The sequence below is a fragment of the Equus quagga genome, chromosome 4 (genome assembly GCF_021613505.1).
Source record: "Equus quagga isolate Etosha38 chromosome 4, UCLA_HA_Equagga_1.0, whole genome shotgun sequence".
Taxonomy (NCBI): Eukaryota; Metazoa; Chordata; class Mammalia; order Perissodactyla; family Equidae; genus Equus; species Equus quagga.
The window spans coordinates 33934325-33954561 of NC_060270.1; the positions used below are offsets into that span (position 1 = coordinate 33934325).

Consider the following 20237-nt stretch of genomic DNA (forward strand, 5'->3'; position numbering starts at 1 on the left):
CTCTGATGTCATCTCACTAAACTACCTGTTTGATTTGTTTGTCTGTTGGCTCTTCACCGTTCCTTTGCCAGAGATTAATAACTCAAAAGTAGTGAAGGGAGAGGTCCCATTTAATGAGGACTGGATCACAATTAAGGAGATGTTTTCAGATCTTTATAGCTTTTTGTTTTCTTTTCTGGAGGGCAGGTGCTTGAAACTTTAAGTACTAACTAAACTCCATGGCTAGACATTTTAAATTTATAAGACGAAGAGATATGCCTACACTTTACCAAGGCAGCTTTCAAATCAAAATAAAGACAAACCTTCAAAAAAATGAGAGTTGTCCAAAGACAGAAAGGGCAGTTTCAGTTTCCTGCACTAGAAATATTCAAAAGAGGCCGAAAAACACCTTGTCAGAGATGGTAGGAACTCAAATATCAGATGAGAGATTGGACTACCCTAGTACTTCTAAAATTTGGGATGTATTAAAAAAAAAAAAAAGGTGCCTATTTCAGACCAAGTATATTACAATATCTGAGGGGGAGACGGAAGTCTTGATATTTTCTGAAGCTCCCAGGTGATTCTCATAATAATAATATAATATAATTAACATAATATAATAATATAATATAATATTAATTAATATAATATGATAATAATATAATATAATAATATAATATATAATAATATAATAAGGGTGGAGAACCACTGAGAGACGTTTAAAGCACTTCACAGTACAGCAATGGCTGTATTCTAGAAAGTTTGTAGAACCTTACAGTAAAAAGAAAATATGGTAAGGGCCATTGGCATAACCTTTTCCTCTTTAGCAAGGTCATCAACAAGACAAGCAAATGAGCAACAGCATGGGCTATAATAAAGGAGTTAAAGTTCTAAGAGGTGCTCATGAGGGAGAAAAGCCAGAACTATCAATAATCCATCGAATGCAGACGGAGAAAAGGAGGCACACACAGTTTGAGATTCCAGAGACCGCTGCTCTATCTGGCTCTGCATGGAATAACCGTATTGAGTCAGACGTGAATTTTCGGTTGTTAGGAGCTCCTGTTCCTTTTCTTTCCCTTATTTATTTTTTTTAACCATAAAACTCCTTAGTCACAATCTCACCTCTTCCAAAGCTGCATTTAGGTTAATGAGATGTTTGCAAAATTCACTGGAATTTTGGGTAGCCTGGCAGGAGAGACAACTTAGCAAAATTATTATATCAAGGGTAAAGCTGTGGCTTTGGGTATTGAACACAGTTCTACTAAAGGCAGAAAAGCAAAAAGTAGGCCTGAAAAATAAGGTCAAGGCCTCCACTGAATGTCTGCGATTTCCAAGCATCATAATGTGCTAACAGTAGAAAATAGCCTATTTTTAGTCCTTGAGGTTGTTTTTGAAAATCACCATGCCATTGAAACTTGGGGTTTTTTTTCCTACTACATCTTTTCCATTCCTTCACAATTACTGAAAATTATTGACCAAGACACCACACTGGGAAAAGGAACAATGGTAACAAGATTGGCAGGACTTGGGCAGGGAAAGGTCCACCTCTACCCTTCAGTGGCTCAGAGGAAGAGAAAGGTAAATGCGGAATAGAGAGGTAAACGCATCGGTCCAGGACAGAGTGAAAGTTGGCATTGGCCCCAAGAGAAAAATGCAGAAGTTCTGACTCTCAGCCCTTATTGCAACCACCAGCCATTCTCACTTCCCCCACCAACAGAGCTGACTTTTGCCAGGGAGGGAAGAACTAGTTTCACAAACAATTACCACAATAAGAAACAAGGGTGGGGTATGAAGGGATTGGGTTGATTCTGACTATAAGATCACTGTCAGGCTTTAAAAAGAAATTTGACTTGTTCCTTCAACATTTTACTAGACCAGTTTATAACAAAGGCAAGTCAGTAATTGTTGGTTGTATCAATGTAGTCTGCTCAGGAGTCCAAAAAGCTTCAGAGAATGGAGAGAGGCGAACGTGACCCGAACAGTTAACTTGCAAACTATAAAAGCTGCCAGAAGAGCCACAAATGAACCAGGGCAGAAAAGCAAAAGGGGATTTTCTACAGCCATTAATTGCCATATTACCATTATTATCATTATATAACACAGTAGCATATGGGGAGCATTAAATGGTGTACTTTCCAAAGAGACTCTGGCCAACTGGGTGAAGCAATGGCCTCCTTGAATCAAAACCTATTGCTCCTTGAGGCTTGCATAGCTGCCTTGATTAAACACAGCAGCAGGCTCCAGTTGAAGGGACGATTCTTCTTTTTTGAAGGGAGGTAGAATAGAGTAATTGCCAGATGTTAGCAATTTTAGCTATAAAAAGATGGCTGCTTTCCATTCCTGAGTATGTTGAATCTTTTTTTTTCTTTCTACCCAAGCTATTGTGGTTCACTAAAATAGGCCACTGCACTGATGAATCACCATTCAAAACTGCAATAATGGAAGCAGAACAAATATGACATTTTAAATTCACATATTAGAGAAATAAGTAAAAATGTATGGGTAATAATTATATGCTAAGCAACAGAAAGTATACTGCCGTGTAAAGAACTTGAGAATCTCCTACTGACTACCTTCTACCTGTAGGAGCAGGTACGGAGCAGACTCATCACTAAGTCTCCAGCTCCTCAACTGGCAAATGGGGATGAGTATCTCAGTGTGGCCTCCGTTTCAGAGCAAAGAACCCACGCCTTGTCCATCTCCCCGCCTCATCTTGCACATGCACTGCTCAGAGGAGAGGTGCAAATAAATATTAAGGCGTACTGAAACCATATATCATGATATAATTACGTATATACACTATATATTATAGTGTATATACATTATATTTTCGAATATAATTGCTAGAACCCCCACCACCATCACTACGAAATACTCAGTGCTCTCTTCTGACGCTGCCTCCTAAATTTGGTGAGAGGAAAATGAAAACCTGGCTTTTATTTAAGCAACATCAATAGAACTGACTTGGGAGACTGGTGACCTCTTAGGCAGGGAATCTTAATCTTTCTTAATGAGTGACTTAGGCATCTCTTTGAGGGTTTGATGACATATGGACCCTTTCCCTGAAAAAGACATACACATGGACCAAGTTTAAATGCAATTGCAGGAGACTGGCTAAATTCCAAGTGCGAATCCCAGTGATAAAGAGAACCCAAGATAAAATTCCCAGCTAAATTAATTAATTATTTTCCCATGATGATATAATTAATAACATCTCTAAAATCTTCCTGCTTCACTGGATATTTTGGAGAACGAAAGATTTTAAAAATTAATAAAAATCACTGGTTTACTTTATATAGTTTGCTTTATACAATGTTTGCTCACATTATTTTCTGTAATAATAGTTCAATAGTAAAAATCTCCTTCTTAAAGAGATATCATAAAAAAATGAATCTTACTTTTTTCCACATTGCGTAGTTCAAGAAAAGTCTCTCTCTGAGAAAGGTGTTATACAAATTCAAAAATGGACATATCAACACATCATAATTCTAGCAGAGAAAAGAGCAAAACAAGCCAATCCTAAAATATCAATTAGCAAAACATTGCCATAGAACGAAAAAGGATAAAACTAAAGTTGTTTTAAAAATTGGCCAGCATGAGTTATATTTGGACAATTATCATTAAAAATCTATAGAAGAAAAAACTACAGCTTAAGATTCCCAGAGCAAAGGTTCACACTTTAATTATAATAATAATAATATCTACAATAATAATGGCAGCTTCCATTGGCTTAGCCATTTTTTGTGCCAGATACTGTGCCAATTTATTCACTTAATTTTGAAAACAACTCTTTGAGATACATATATCTCTGTTTTAACGTAAGAACAAATTGAGAGAGTTTAAGTATCTACTTAACCTAGTTAGCCCAAGTTCCTGGAGAAGTAAGGGGCAAAAATCAAAAGTTGGACCCAGATCTATCTGATGCTGGGGTCTGTGTGCTTAGCCACTGCCTCCCCATGAGTCTTCCCTCTTTCATCTGTCCAGCCCTGTACCGCCCCCAAGTCAACTGTTCTTTGTGAGTCCTCTAAGAAGTTAACCATAGGCCACTTTACAAACAGAATTTACAGCTTTATAGTTTTAGTTAACTGGTTATTTTCAGATGTCAAATTTCTAGCGAAAATATAAACTGCTTAAGAACCGGTTAGGATGAGTTTTTACTCTTTTTCCCATCTATGATAGAGCTCTGTTCAATAAAAATGGCATGGGATACATCTGAATTGGGCCCAGAAGAGGAACTGAAATAAATAGAGAGGGTGAGATATGAAAAAGTAAAATCCATCTACTGGGGACCACATTGGGTGGGCATGTATGAAACGTCAAGATGATATTTCTAGATATGCATCATATAACTTGGATATTTTTTTCTCAGTAAATAATCTTTACGAAGGAAGCACTAAATAAAAGCCAAGTCATTATAACATATATGAACAAATCAATAAGAAAAATGTCAGCAAATTTAAATGTCATTTTAATTTCATTCTAATGTCAATAAAATTCTCAATCATATCTAACAAGTTTAAGCAAGATGACACAATTCACCCGAATTAATGGATATTTCAAATGGTTATTTCAAAGGCCTTCTGAAATAATGCCTTCCTGGTAATGACTTCTAGAGATTACGTTGGCTGTTTTATACTTTCATACATCATCTTGTACATATCCATACAGAGGTGATTCTAAGTAATTTTACATGTTATTTAGATGAATTCCGTTTTCAAACAGCTCTGAATGGTAACGATAGGGGAAAATAACACTGAAAATGTTTTCTTCTTTTAATTAAAAAATAATAATAGCATTAACATGAGAGGCAGTGTGGTGCTGAGGAAAAGGCATGGACTTAGAGTTAGAAGCCAAGGGATCAAGTCCCAGCTTTCCCCTGTGCTGATTGTTTCACTTTGCGTTATATTCTCTTCAGATAGAGACTGATGATATCTACCTTTTACAGTGTAGCTGAAAAGATTAGGTTAACAATAAAGCGAATGGACTTAGATAAAATAAACTAATAAATCCACTAAAAAGTTTTTCACATCCTTATGACAATGTTCTGCTACAGAAATTGTTTTAGCAATAGTAATAATCAATGATTATTATATAGTGGTTATGCTATATTACTGATACTTGACTCAAGGGAAGATACTAAAATTCAGTCAAATGTGGCTTCTACAAACTTCAGCATGGGTCCTCTGAATCTTGGATTTTTCATTTGTCTCTAGGAACCACAATAATGTAGGAACCATAATAATGTTACAGCACATTGTGGTGATTAAACTAGATATTATGTGGGAAAGTGCGTCGAAATCTATTCTCACACTCATACACACACACACACACATCTGTAAAGTTGGAAGTTGTAATAAATATTTCATAATAAAGTCCTCCTTTCGTTGCTTCCTGTTTTCTCAGGAGATCCCAAAGTGGAGATAAGTAAGAGAGTAAAACAGAACGACAAAAAAAATTTCTAGTTGGCTCACATCTCACGTTCTTAAGAGTGTGTGCTTGACTAGGTAAAAAGGCTGCTTAGACCTAGTTTTGGGAGAATTAAGAGTGAGAACTGTTTTTTTCCCCTTCTTTTTTGTCTTAGCACCTGTATATACAGAAACATTTCATTCTCAGGTATGATAGATGCTTGGGGAGAAAGGGCATGACTCTTCTGGGCAGCATCACCAGGAAGGTGCTTCTTGCCCATGGTATGATAAGATCCCTATGCTCGTGTTTCTTGGTGCTTCATCCCTGCAACTACCCAACTTCCTGGAGCTATTCCTAGAGGTATGTTTCAGAGCATACTAGATGTTTGAGTCTAGCCATAGTGAAGGTACTCTGCTCATATTGTAAAGCGACTCCCAGGAGCCCAGAAACACTGCCTAAGGACATCAGTAAAGAGCCGCCAAAATTACAAGAGTCAGAATGGTTGCCTTTCTCTGCTTTTGCACGTGCTGTTCCCTTTGCTTGGTGTGTTATCCTGCCCACCACCCTCTTCTGCCTGGCTAACAACTAACTCATTTTCCAAGACTCAACTCAGATATCCCCTCCTCTGTGAAGCTTTCCCCAATTCCTCCTTTAACATATCCTTTATATTCTTTTATGGCACTGAATTTACAGAATGCAACTTTGTGGGTATATGGTGGCTATTAAATATCTATCTTGACTAGCAGACTGTCTATTCTGTCTGAAAACAGCAACATATAGAACAATGTAAAGAATGGATAATAAGAGAGAATGCTGGAAGGTCAAAGTGCTAGAAGGCTCAAGGAGTCACTCAGGGACCTGTATCCTCTGTCCCTGGTGCTGTCCTCAGCCATCCAGTCTCTGGCTACAGAAAATTTAGGGAAGGATGATAAAAATATAGTGCCACGATTTTTTTTTTTATTTTACAGCTCCTAGGGTCAATCATTGTCCCAGGGTATGATTTCTTTATATGGTATATTTGCCCAAAGGCTCAGGTGTCGGATTTATTTTTATAATATCCATAATGAATCCATTTATAGATGATTTACATAGGCCTGTCATGACCCAAAATCCTCTGAGATTTCAGGCATCGCAACCTGAAGTTACATAATAGCAAGAGCTCTACAATGCAGAAGCTCGGGCATTGCTGAGGCACTCTAGAAGAATCCGTTTCTTTTCTTTTCTTTTCTTTTTTTTTTTTTTTTGCCTCTTTTTCTGTGTTTGGGACCCAATTAAAATTCCTTAGGACAACATATACAGGAAACTGGTGTTTATGATAAAAGCGCAGAAGGAAAAGCATAGCAATATGAAGGATGATTTGAGTCCCAGAATCTCTACATTGTTCATTGATAAAAGATGTATTAAGATTTCAAAAGCCACTGTCATTAGCCAAAGAGAGAGTTTGCACTCATAGGGCCTGGAGAAGTTTCAAAGGGCATCAAAACATTGGCCCCTGGAGTTACTGAAATAAATGAATGGTTCCCAAACTCGGATTGAGCATCAGTCAGAATTATCTGGGGAGTTATATTTTATTTTCTTTTGTTTTAATACAGATTCCTGGGGCCCATGACCTGAGATTCTGATTGTGTAGAACTGATATGAGCCCCAGGGACTGTGTTTTTCCTTTTTTTTAAAATGTTCCCCAAGTCTTTCTGATGACTGGCCAGCTTTGAAAACCACTGATTTAAACCATACATTCTAAAGGTGATCTTCAAAGTGTGGGGCAGGCAATTCAGCACGCATGCAAGATGGCACCTTGAAAAAGAGAAGAAAACATTAAGAAATCTATATGCATGTATTTATCTTATTGTTACTAAACTTTCTATTTTGAAATATAGACTCACAGAAAGCTATAAAAATACTATAGAGTCCCATGTACCACTCACCCAGCTTCTGGCAATGGTAACATCTAATAAGGAAATAAGACAAAACAAAGCCAAGAAACTGACATTGTTGCATTACTGTTAACTAGCCCTTATTCGGTTTTCATCATTTTATAACCTGCATTCATTTGTGTGGGTATATAGTTCTACACAATTTTATCCCATGTATAGATTCATGCAACCACCACCACTACTGAGATACAGAATTGTTCCACCACCACAAAAAGACTCCCTGTTGCTTTTCCTTGGTATGAACACCGACACCCTGCCCCACTCCATCCCCCATTCCTGTCCCTTAGCAACCACTAATCTGCTCTCCATCTCTAGAGTCTTGTCATCTCAAGAATGTCTTATAATTGGAATCACACAGTACACGTAACCTTTCAAGATTAACTTTTTTCTTTGTTCATTAACCATAATTCCCTTGAAGTCAACCCAGGCTATTGCATGTATCACTAGTTCATTCCTTTTCATTGATGAATAAATTATTCTATTGCATGGATGTACCAGAGGCTGTTTAAACTTTTACCCTTCGAAGGACACTTGGGTTCTTTCCAGCATTTTACCATTATGATAAAAGTTGGTAAGAAAGTTCATGTATAGGTTTTTGTGTGAACATAACTTTTCATGTCTTGGGATTAAATGCCCAAGGGTACCCTGCTGAATCATGTGGTTAGCACACATTCACTTTGGTGAAAAACTGCCACACAGTTTTCCAGAGTGGTTATACCGTCTTACACACTCCTACCAGCAATGTATGAGAGACTCAGTTTCTCCACATCCTCACCACATATGATATGATTTTTCATTTTAGCTGTTCTAACAGGAGTGTGGTCATACCTTATTGTGGTTTTACATTTAATTTTATTCTCAAAAAACAAATTGAGCTTTGCTCAGATTTAATATATGGAGTGCCACTAGTATTACCCATTTATATAATTTAAAAATAAAGAAGATTAAAGAGCACCTCACCACACAACTTTGTATTATTCACAGTTTTGGAAGTCAGACAAGGATGAGGAATCTACTACCTTCTTAACCTTATTAAGGAATTCATTTCAGCAGTTAATTAAGCTGACAGGTTACAAAATAAAATAAATTTTGTAACAATACATGAACTTCTTTTTGTTCTAAAACACCTAGTCCACTCTATCCATACATATTAATTCTATCACTGTAGCTTCTATGTAAGTCACCCAAAACACATTGGTGACACAGAACTGTGGGAACCATGGAAGGAATCCACAGGATGAAGGCTCAGCTTTACCACTTACTGTTCTGTAATATTGAACTAGCCACCTGACCTCTCTGAGCCTCTAAACCTGGGATAATAACCCCTGCCGGTATTCAACAATTTTGATTTGTTATTTACAGCGTTCCTAGGGTAAAGGCCCAATACCCCCTAGAAATGTATTAGTAAATTAACTATCCTCATCTAGGAAATGAACGGGTTGTATTAGATAATTTTTAAGATTCACCTTGGTTCTAGAATTTTATAGCTTATGTAATATTGAGGCATTGTGATTGCTATCACTATTAGAATAATGTTCATCAGTATTTATGAATACTTTTATTAGTAATAGTTGTATTCATACTACTACACATTTGTTAGTCTAGTCTTTGTTAGTATAATTTAGAATAAGTATTAGTAACAGTATGTGTAAGAATATGAAATGCATTTACTATTTTATAATTTTAACAATATTATTCACCATTAATAAAAACAATTAGCTATTTTTATTATAGCAAGCAGTACATACATACCACAAGGGCAGGGATTGATTTCTGTTTTGCTCATTGCCATTACTTTAGCCCCTAGCGTTCCTGGGACAAAATCTAAGTATTAAGTAAATAATTGTTGAGAAAGTATGTAATAGTAATTCCTTAGAGGTGTAAGTTATTTTATGGTTTATAAAACATTTACACACTCACTGTTATATTTGATCCTCAAAACAATCTTATAAGACAATTAATATTACCAGCTAATTTTGTAAATTAAGGAAACATGAAATAGAAGATTGTCATGCCCAAGGTCAAGTGGTGAAACTGAAGCTTGTTCGTAAATGCCCTGACCATCAAAGCAGCACTGAAACTTGGCACCTGTGAGTGTCAATAAGGCCTACGAATATTTGATAAGATCTGATGCTAGCCAAAGAATTACAAGTTCTTTTCTCTTCGGGAAGATGCAATGCAAAGATCAAATTAATACAATTATTATCTGACCCTTTAATGAATGAACAGCTTGTCCTCTTTTCCCCCTGAGGGTTCTGAAAATTAAAACTCATGTACTGCACTCCACAGTGAAAGATGAGCTCAAGATGCTTACCCTGAACCAGAAAAGGGGCATGCCAGTCAAACCTGAGTCTCCTTAGAGTCCCTGCTTTCTCAGTGAATTTGTGACTGTCCTCAGGATAGACCATGCATAATTATAACAAACGTCTTGAGAAGTTGCAATTGCTCTTCTGTGATTGCCGGCAACTTCACAGGACTGTCAGGACTACATAATAGAAGATATTTCCCATTTGTACCTCCAAAGTCACAGGCCTGATTTACCTTTCGTGGTCGGGAACAGAGACTACAGGACTCCAGAGACAGGAGAGCACACTGCTAGTGTAAATATTTAGATATCATTGTTCAGAGTTCACAATCAGTCCTTATACATTTTCTTTTTTGTTTCTTTTTTGCTTTCTGCTTTTTTCTCCCCAAATCTCCCCAGTACATGGTTGTATATTTTAGTTGTGGGTCCTTCTAGTTGTGGCAAGTGGGACGCCGCCTCAGCGTGGTCTGATGAGTGGTGTCATGTCCGCACCCAGGATCCAAACGAGCGAAACCCTGGGCTGCTGAAGCAGAGCACGTGAACTTAACCACTCGGCCATGGGGCCGGCCCCCGTCATATATTTTCTACCACCAATTATTCCAGGTTAAAAAAAACAAAAAAGTTTTACTAACTGTAAGAAAAGAAGCAGCACCAAACCAGTCTATATACTCAATATAAAAATGGTAGGGAAAATCCATTTTAAATTATTTCTTTAAATATATTTCCATAAGTGGCCATCCATTTCCATCAAATTTTAGCTATATGTTGATAAAACAAATATGCCTTGCCTAACCATATTACATGACCTCACATCACTAAGGCTAGTTCTCCACCAAGTATCAATAACCCAGGACTCAACTATTCCTAGGAACCATGCCCAATCTTGCCTCTTCCCCAAGACAGTGGAGATGCAGTGGAATGAGCACAATTAGGAAACCCGGGTTCTGAACCCAGTTCAGCCCAAAACTCTTGATTAACCTCAGGAATCCATTCTCTTCTCTCTCAGACTCAAGTTTTCACATCTGACAAATGAAAGAACTGGACTAGAGAACCTTCAAACTCTTTTCCAGTTCTGCTGCTCAGAGACTTTGTGATAAAGGCATGAAGAATGGCTCTAGCATGCCAGCAGAAAGGAAAGAAGCTTGGCTGTCATCTCCATCATGGGAGACTCCATTGTTTACGATGGTATTTGGTTCTAGTTACTAGGTCTACCCCACATTAGCAATCACCTATAACTAGTCCCTCTCCATGGAATGGATTAAAAACCTCAGGGTAGCAGAAAGCACAGAGAGATCTAATAAAAAATTTCCAGGTTTAGGACTGTCACTGAATAGAATTCATTTCACCCATTCTGATATGACTTTACAAGTCAGAGTGAAGCAAGACAGGCAAAGTTTGATAACAGAGGCCTTATTTATATTACATAGAAGTGTATAAGGTAATATATGTAGGAATATTTGTGAAAAGAGTAATCATTTTGAAATTAATTTTAAAGAAGAATCATGAAATAATAAAACAATGGAGTTAGAACAGAAAAGGCTGTTTAGCCCATTCTCCAATAAACAGAACCCTTTAAAATCAGCAAGAGCCCTAGATATGAAGAGCAGAGCCTAGTTCTACTATTTTGCTAGCTACATGATTACTGAATAAGTTATTTCACTTCTGGTAATTTACCATCCAGTAAAATGGCAATAACATCTGTTCTACCTAATTCACACAGCTACAGTAAGAATCCTCTTTCGACAATTAAATGACAATGAATATGGTAGTGCTGGATAAACTATAAAGGATTATACAAATATAAAGAGATTCCACCAAAAAGGTCACCTTGAATTTGTACCCTATGGATTCACTTTTTCAAAAATCTTAACATAAAAAATGTTTTTTTAAGAGAAACTTCAGAGATTGGAAAAAGTCAACTCTAAGCCACAAGACAACTCCAACTTTACAAACTTGCAAACTTTACAAATCATTCTGTATGATAATCTCTTGTAATAATGCATTAGAAATATTATCAAATTTCATTCAGCCAAACTATTAAGAGATAGAGAACATTTCCAATTCCCAGAGTTGTAATAACAGGAAAATTTCAAAACCATCTCAAGAAAATACTGTATTAGTAAAGTAGGAAAGCTCACTTACTTTGGTATCTACCAAGAACAGAAAAAGAAAGATTTATACTCTGTCTGCCATCAAAGTCTAAGGCTTTGTGGTTTTCTGCAAATTTGAAGCAGAGAGGGGACTCAGATTATAGGTTAAAGAACACTACTGGCTAGTACTTTAAAGACCAGAAGAAAAATCACATCATCTTGTTGCCCTCATCAGTCGAGAATAGAAGGTGATGGGACAAAACCAAGCGAACATACAAGAATCATTCCACTAAAAATGATATAGACACTTAACATGGTAAAATTCAAAGACAAAGCTTAATAAAAAATATATACGAGCTCTTAAGCATATAGTACAGGACACAAAAAGCCATTTGGAAATGTAGGGGTATTCCAAGACAGGTGCGGAAACACAAGTTCTTAAAAAAACAATCAGTAAAAAATATAAGAACAATGGTAGCAGAATAAAAGGAGCCTAAGGCCGAAAGAGCTAACTGGGGAAAAAGCACACCTCACTTTTAAGTATGCCAAAGCCCTTTAGAGAAGGGTTATTAGCAAAATACCTTATAAAAGAAAATTATAACACATGGTATCACATAAACATAAGTTGATGTGGAAAACATGTGGGTACTTTTCCATTTTCACAGTCAGAATTAAAAAATGAGAAAGCACACCCCAGAGAATACAGACATAATACCAAGGTGAGAAATGTAACCAGTAACTTCGAGGGAACAGTGGTTAAACAACTCCTGGGCTTAAAAGCTCAAGGAATGGGTATGGGAGGGTAAAAGAATTCAAACACGTAGGTTGAGTTGCAGAACCATAAAGCGTAATAAGTAGTTGAGAAGCTAGAACCTGCGCCTGGATAAGCAGGTTTATATTGCTGTGGTTTAACTACTACCTCAAATATGACACGGAATATCTATCATGTGTCAGGTATCCTGCTGGCTGCTGTTGGGAGTAAAGGCGTGAGTCAGACAGGCCCTGCTCCAAAAGTTCTGAGTCCATTGAAGGAGATAGGCTCTTATGCAAGTAAACCTAGTCTAAGGCACATTGTGATAAAAAATCATACGAGACGCATAAAGAGGTTATGGCACAGTGAAAAAGAGTCCTCAGTAGAATACAATACAAGGTCCTGGACAAACCCTGGACTCAGACAGAGGGTACCTGAGGTCCAGTGCCAACTCGGCCCTCAGCAGGCCACACATCTCTAAGCAAATAACTTACACTCTCCACACTACAGTTCTCACATTTATACCAGAAAAAGGTGGACTGTGTGATTTCTATTAGTTCCAACTTTCTGTCTTTGCAGCCAAGGTTCTTGGAGGTCAGGCTCTGAATTAAGTTATGAATGAAAAGACTTTATGGACTAGAAATTGAGGGATAGTGTGGGCTGAAAGCAAAGAAGAGGGTGAGCTGAGGCACAGGACTCTGGCATCATCAACTCATGCTGCAAATAAAAACTGTGTTACCTATTATCTGGGGATTTCACTAATGGTATAGAACATTCTAAATGTACAAAAAGAGAAAAAGGAAATAGATATAAATTTTAAAAATGTATAAAAATTTAAATAAAAAATGACATGAATTATAAAAATGTTTAGAATACCAGAGAATGTACTAACATGTAAATTAAATACAAAGTAAAGCAAATCTTACACTTCTAACAAGTATCGTGTCATAATATATAGCAGATGAAGAGATGCAGCTTCATTTAAACAAGAAGTCTGAATATCCACGAACTTTTCCCCATATTTGTCTTTAAAATGTATGTATGCAAGGGAAATTTCTTCTTTCACATATTCAAAAAAGGTTACATTAAAAAAGAGAGAGAGATTGGCAGAATTGCAAGAAAGAATCAAGACTTCAGAAATTAAATGAGACTGAATTGCTTCAAATGAGGATGCCATATTCCAAACTGTTTATTGCAAGAGAAGAATTACTGAGCAGTGCACTCACCCATCCAGCCATCCGCCATCCATCCAAATATATATATACATAAGAACATACAGACATACATTTGACCATACACAATCATTCCTACTAAAAACACAGTCACGTAATAAGAGCCAAGAGGAACATAAGGACGAGCGAGAAACCATGTCTTGTTGCTTAAATGCGGAAACAAAGCTTACATTCTTACAAGGAAGTAGGGAAGTATCATCATCATATGGGGCCTGAGTGCCACATATGCCATGAATAGAAGGACAGGCAGTAGAGCATGCTGGGTAAGGACAACAGCCTCAGTGTGGAAACCATTGGCCACAAAACCATTGAGAATGTCACCTCTCCTCTCTGAGCTTCCATTTCTTTATGTAAAAAACCACTTGTTTCATAGGGCTATATGAGAAGACAGTAAAATGATAATGAAAAAACATAGTGCCTTATATAGAGTACATGTCCAATACATGACAGAGGAAGAGCAGGAGGAATAACAAAAGACGCAGAAATTTGATAGTCAGAATAAGATGTATGTGGCAACCCAGGGAAGGGAGTGATCACTTCTGATCTAGGCCATGCCTAGACATTCTGGAGAAGGTGATATAAGAAGGATTTTGACAGGTGACAAAAGGGTGTGGGATGGCATGTTGAGAAAGAACAAAGAGTTTGAGCTGCAGAGTAGTAGAGATTATGTCTGTGTCCCTAGAGAACAAGACAGACAGTGGGCAAACATCACACAGTGCAGTGAAGAGAATGGGGCATCTCAACGTAAGGAGAGGCACCCAAGGGGCCAATGCACATAATTCATAGCATTTGAAGTGAAGGGGTCTGAAGAGACCATTACATGCTTCTCTCCTTCCTTTCATACACATCACCTACTAGCCTACTTAACACAGGACCTGCCCCCACGCTAACCCTTGGGTGTGCATCGACTGTCATACTTCCTAAGCCTTCCTCACATGTTTGCCTCCTACTCTAGCAGGGAACCCGTCTTACTCCCTTCATATTGTAGGGGAGTCCGTTTTATCTCTCCCCTAAAGTTAGGAGACAAAATAACAATCCACCTAGTAAGCAGACAATGGGAAACATCGAGAAAGCCAACACATGATTCCTCCTGTCCTTAGAAAGAGGGATTCTCTTCCAAATCCCATTCCCAAATCCTGCAACCACTAAAGAATGATGAGCCAAGGAAAACCAGTTCCACTAAGTCCTTGATTAACAGCAATGATGTAGTCTCCTTCAAGGCCAATAAAACTCCAGACACTGCCGTGGAGATTAGGAGACCACCAAGGATGTCATTTATTATTTTTCCAGAGCAGCTTTCTAATGGTCTTGCTCTTGCCCTTTCTGGAGAAAGGATACCCAAAGATCCACAGCCACAGCTCAGGTGTGCATGCTGATGCCTGACCTCCCTATCACCTGCCTAAGCAGCCAGCCACCTTACATAAGCTAGACAACTGGTCTAGGCTTCTGACTTCAGAAGTCATTAGATACTAATTAAAGTACCAATAGACCAGTGAAGTGTGTACTGGGGGCAGTGAGAGGACTAGGAGGAAACGAGAAAAACTGAACTGTGTCAGAGAATGTGAAAGAGTCTCATGCAAAATTGTCTAAACGAACACACTAATGTCATGCAAGAAGCAATTAGAAATATCGTGGAGAGGGTAACATGATTTTTTTTAAAAGCAGGATGGGGAGGAGGCAGACATGAGGGAGAAATTAAAAAAAGGGGTGCTGAATCTCCTTTCACTGCCCCTTTTCTCTCAGCTCCCAGAAGCCTAACGTTTTTCTGTTTGCTAGTTATGCATTAGTGTTCATGGATTTGGATGAGCTGCTGACATTGATTGGTAAAAATATAGACTTCTTCAACAAAAAGCACAGTGCTCTTCACACTGCCTATGGGTTTACTGTGTGAGTGGGCACGTACTTACACACCTGCGATGCTGAGCTCATGCAGATCTTCAAACTCCACTTGATGTAAACTGAATGGACTGCTATCAAAAATGCCTAACACTAGGCTTCACTCAAATTTGTCTGTGAGCTTCCACAAATGCAGACCTCACAGAACTCTCTAGACCATTTTACCCTACAGCAGCCTACAGAAGGAAAAATAGCCAGAGAAGGCAAAACGATTCCAAGTGCCTTATTAGGTTCACTTTGTATGGGTTTCCCTTCAGATCACTGCTTGGCAGCATTTTGGGGCACTTGACCAAGGGCAATAGGGAGGGAAAACTGGGTGGTAGACATATCTCTAGAAGACAATGGAAGGAGATGGAGGATGATGCAGTAGAAGGGCACTGAGCTATGAATGAAGGGACGAGGGTTCTAGTTTTGGCTCCACCTCTAACTCACAGTATAAACATAGCCATATAACCCCTAAAAGGTCTCAATCTCTTTATCCCTACGAGAAGGGGTGGCCTAGATGGTTTCTAGGTGTTCTTTAATCTTTGATAGTCTATAAACTGTGATAACCACATTATGAATTCTTGAGCTAGCTTTTTCTGACACAACATTGTGCTGTAAGCCACTTTTATTATATTGAACTGTCCCACTTTGGGCACCCAACCCTGATGTCCCCACACTGACCTTCACCTCCAGATTGCTTGTAGGGGTTGTACTTGGGCTTTGGAGCAACCACTGGTGCAAACTTCTTGGGTGGCTGTTGTGTGGACACTGAAATGCTGGGGGTCCCAAAGGAATGGGTGGTCTCCATCCGTGCAGGCACATGGCCAAAGGGCTCACCAGTGCTTTTCGGTGGCAGCCAAGATGGGTGAGACATGGTTGGAATCTGGAATTGAAAAGAAATTAACACAATTGTTTTTACAGAAGCATGAAAATGGAGGCGACATACCTCACTTCATTATTATTTCATCTTAATCCATACTTAATGAAGATTTGATGAAGCTGCCTGAGAAGAAGAAAGAAGAAAGAGAAAAGATGGAAGAAGGCAGAAAGAAGGAGGCAGAGGACAGTGAGGAAAGCTTACCTTAACTGGAGGAGGAGAAAAATTAAACACTCCTTAAACCAATCTTGACTACCTCTTTCAACACTTATCTATTTTAGTGCCCAGCACCATTCAGGAAATAAATATAAATAAGAGATGGTCCCTAATCTGAAGAAGTCCATATGGTAGGAGAATCTTATACCAGCAAAGTTGGAAAAAATCTTCAATTTCATTAATAATTTATTAAAATGATTACCACACCAATTAAACGGTGGTAACTTACTTAAATGAGGTGATATTATCTAACTGAGGTTAAAAAAAAAGTGTTGCTGGGATGCAGAAAAAGACAAGTTCACCTCTTGCTGGGAGCAGAAGGAAGACCTTGTTAATGAGTTGACCTTCAGACTGGGCCTGGAGTGCTGAGTAGAGGTCAGGCTTTAACAATGTAGCAAAATTGCACAGGCAATTTATGTTTAGCGTGGCTGGAGGGGGAACAAGGAAAAGTAGCTAGCAAAGAACTAAAACGTGGGATGGAACCAAAACCCAAACAGCTTTGCATGCAAGCTTGAGGAGTTTGAATTTAGTGGGTAGGCATCAAGGAACCACCAAAAGTTTACTCTTGAAACCAGGACATTACAAGTGAATGTCAGGACACTTGAAAATGATCCCTCTGGTTGGAGAAGCTATGCCCCCACCAAGGGGCACTTGCAAATTGGGGGAATGGGGACATTTGTTTGCACAATGCGGGACAATTACTGGCACTTAGTAGCCAGGGACTAGAATATTCAACACCTGTAATGCACAGGTCAGCCCCACATGTCAAAGAAATGCAGCATTAGGAGCTATGCTGAACTGATAGGATATTGGACCTTTATGCAAAACTTAACTGGGAGGGGGACAAACCAGCCCAGCCCAGGTGCGGTTCTCATCAGATTACAATACACTATGTGAGGAAAGCAAAAGGATATCTAGCGTGTCAAGATAAGCCAATCACCACTCCAGGCAGCCTGCAGGCTGGGGCTGAGCCTCACAGACTGCTGCTGAGGAGGGCTCTCCAAGCCTGATTGCAAGAGCTCTCCAGCACAGGGAGGCCCGGAAGGCACCCTGCACCCGCTCCCAGCCCCAAATCCACCCAGTAATTTATTAATTGAACTGAATTAATTGAGAGAGCTACATGATTATCTCCAGATGTCTTTAGAGACAAAGAAGACTGGAAATGCAGGAAAAAATAAAAACCTTAGCACGTGCCATGACAATGAAGAGTTGGAGGGGAAGGGGTAGGGCCCCGGCACAGTGTTGCCTGAGTATTAGTATCAGGCCACACCAGTATGAGTGACACGACCTTGAGCAGCCCCCTCTCCCCATCTGGTCCTCAGGTACCTCCAGTCCCTCAAAATTAAGATCAAAGCCCTGTCCTCTTTAACTCACAGAGTTTTTATGACAACCAACGAGACAATAACATTAGAGTGCTTTATATACAGTAAAGCGCTATGCAAAGAGAGAGGAGGAAAATTGTTAGAGGTGTAGTTTTCTCTATAAGAGAGGATGACATGAATCAATGAAGAGGACTCTGAATTGGGAACCATGAGGTTTCTGTCACTGAAGCCAGTAGTGACATTGGCTTTTCACTATGGTTGCAGGCCCCTTCTTTTCCTCTTTCCCCACTATACCTTGCGCACATGCTATGTACATATCCACCTGATAAACTGTGAGTTCCTTGAAAGGGCAGGGAGATATCTACACATCCCTAAACCACCATGATAAGGCCCAGCACAAAACCAATACAAAAAAACAACCATGAATGTCTGGTTTACTCATGGTTCTTAAACTTGGCTGTACATGAGAATCATTTGAGAAGATTTTTTTTAATACCAAAACCAAGCCCATCTCTCAGGGTTGAGAAACACTAATTTTGGTTTCGTGTTGTTGTTTTTTTTTTTTTTAATTGAGTCTCAGTCTTCTACTAAAAGGGGATAAAAGGGTCTGTTCTGCTTTCAACATGACTGAAGCGAGTCTAAGTGGGGAACAAGTAGGATAAAATAAAGGTTTGAAAATTCTAATGCACTGTGCACATTTGTAGTATAAATGTTATTTGTACATTTTAAAAAATGGGTTAATATTATCCTTGCAACTTTTCTGTAAATCAAACGTTATTCCAAAGCAGAAACTTTAAAAAATGAGTTAATGTAGGATGCAGTGATTTCTAAACCAAAGAGCCACATTTCCAGAGCAATCTCACATTGCCAATTAACTGTGGAATCCTGACCTTTTCAGATATGCCATAGATATAAAGGAACAGGCAAGTTCTGGGAGAGTATGTAAAACAAAAACTTAAGCATCGATATGCAAATCATTGACTCCATCATCTTTTCAGTTGTCTTCAGCACCATCTATTACCCTAACACTGCCTTTCCCATGGAGAGACTTCTAGCTCTACTTCCTGAGAGTGCCAGTTTGCAGATGACCTTAACAGCATCCTCTCATACCATTCTTCTGTATGTTAACAGTGGCTCAGTGACACCATTCTCAGGATTTGTAATGAATTTTCATGACCCAAACCCTTGCTCATGCTGTGCCCACAATCTACAATGCCATTTCCCTCCCTTCATTTTCCATCAAGTCCTATTTTTTTTATCTTGACCCAGCTCAAATGTCTCTGATGCTGTGAACATTTCCCTAACTCCCCCCAAAAAGAGTAGCTTAATTCTGGGCTCTTTTAGTACTTGTTTCATACTTATAACAGTCCACACGGAAGCTATTTATTCACCTGCTTGTCTCCCCCAGTAAGCTGGAAGCTCCTGAGTGGTCTCACTATACCAGCACAATGCTTGGCTAGGAACCCTTTGAAAACTGTGTTATGCATGAAGGAGTGAATGAATGAATGCTAATCTCTTTGGCTACTCATCCCTTTCTAGAATCTCTATATCTCCCTCCTTAGCATCCATTGATATAATCATCTCTTTTTCCCTTCCTTAATTTAGCAATGTAATGAATCATGTTGACAGATTTCCAGATATTGAACCATCTTTGCATTTCTAAAAAGAATCCCACTCAGTCACAATTGTAGTGTTTTGTTTGATATATTGATGAATTAAATATGCTATTTTATATAGAATTTTTGTACATGTAATCATAAGACTGATCATTCTGTAATGTTTTTTCCCTACTTGTTTTACTTATCATTATTAGGTTTTGATATGAGGGTTCTGTATCCTTTTCTACTGTTTGGATTAGTTTAATAACGAGATTGGAATTACCTGACCTTTAAAAGTTTATCAGAATTCAGTGTAAAGTCATATAGATATGATACTTTAATAATAGATCCTAATCATATTTCCAATAACTTCTATGATAAATGTAGTAGTTTTATGCTTGTTTTGAGGTTATTTTTCAGCATTTATATTCTGCTGAAATTTCATCCATTTCCTCTAGGTTTTATCTCCGCTCCCTTTCAACCAAGTTACCTCTCAATTAAAAATGATCTCTCATCTACTCTGCATGATTTAGATGCTGACTATCACTTCCTTCTAGCCCTTAAAGACATAATTCGTGTTCTCTATCCTCCAGTTCAAGTTGCATACCCTTTAGTACACTTCCACAGCACCTGGAGTACTGCCATC

At 38.4% G+C, this 20237-nt stretch overlaps 1 protein-coding gene across 7 annotated transcripts in view; it reads right to left on the reverse strand.

Annotated features, from left to right (window-relative positions):
• The window catches only part of LPP (LIM domain containing preferred translocation partner in lipoma), a 653489-nt gene that overhangs the window by 414504 nt on the left and 218748 nt on the right, over positions 1-20237 (reverse strand). For all 7 annotated transcript variants that reach the window (XM_046658568.1, XM_046658562.1, XM_046658566.1 and 4 more), the window contains one exon: positions 16260-16461. In XM_046658568.1, coding sequence (XP_046514524.1) covers positions 16260-16452 — 193 coding nt within the window. In that variant the 5' untranslated portion in view covers positions 16453-16461. The remainder of the gene's footprint in view (positions 1-16259; positions 16462-20237) is intronic.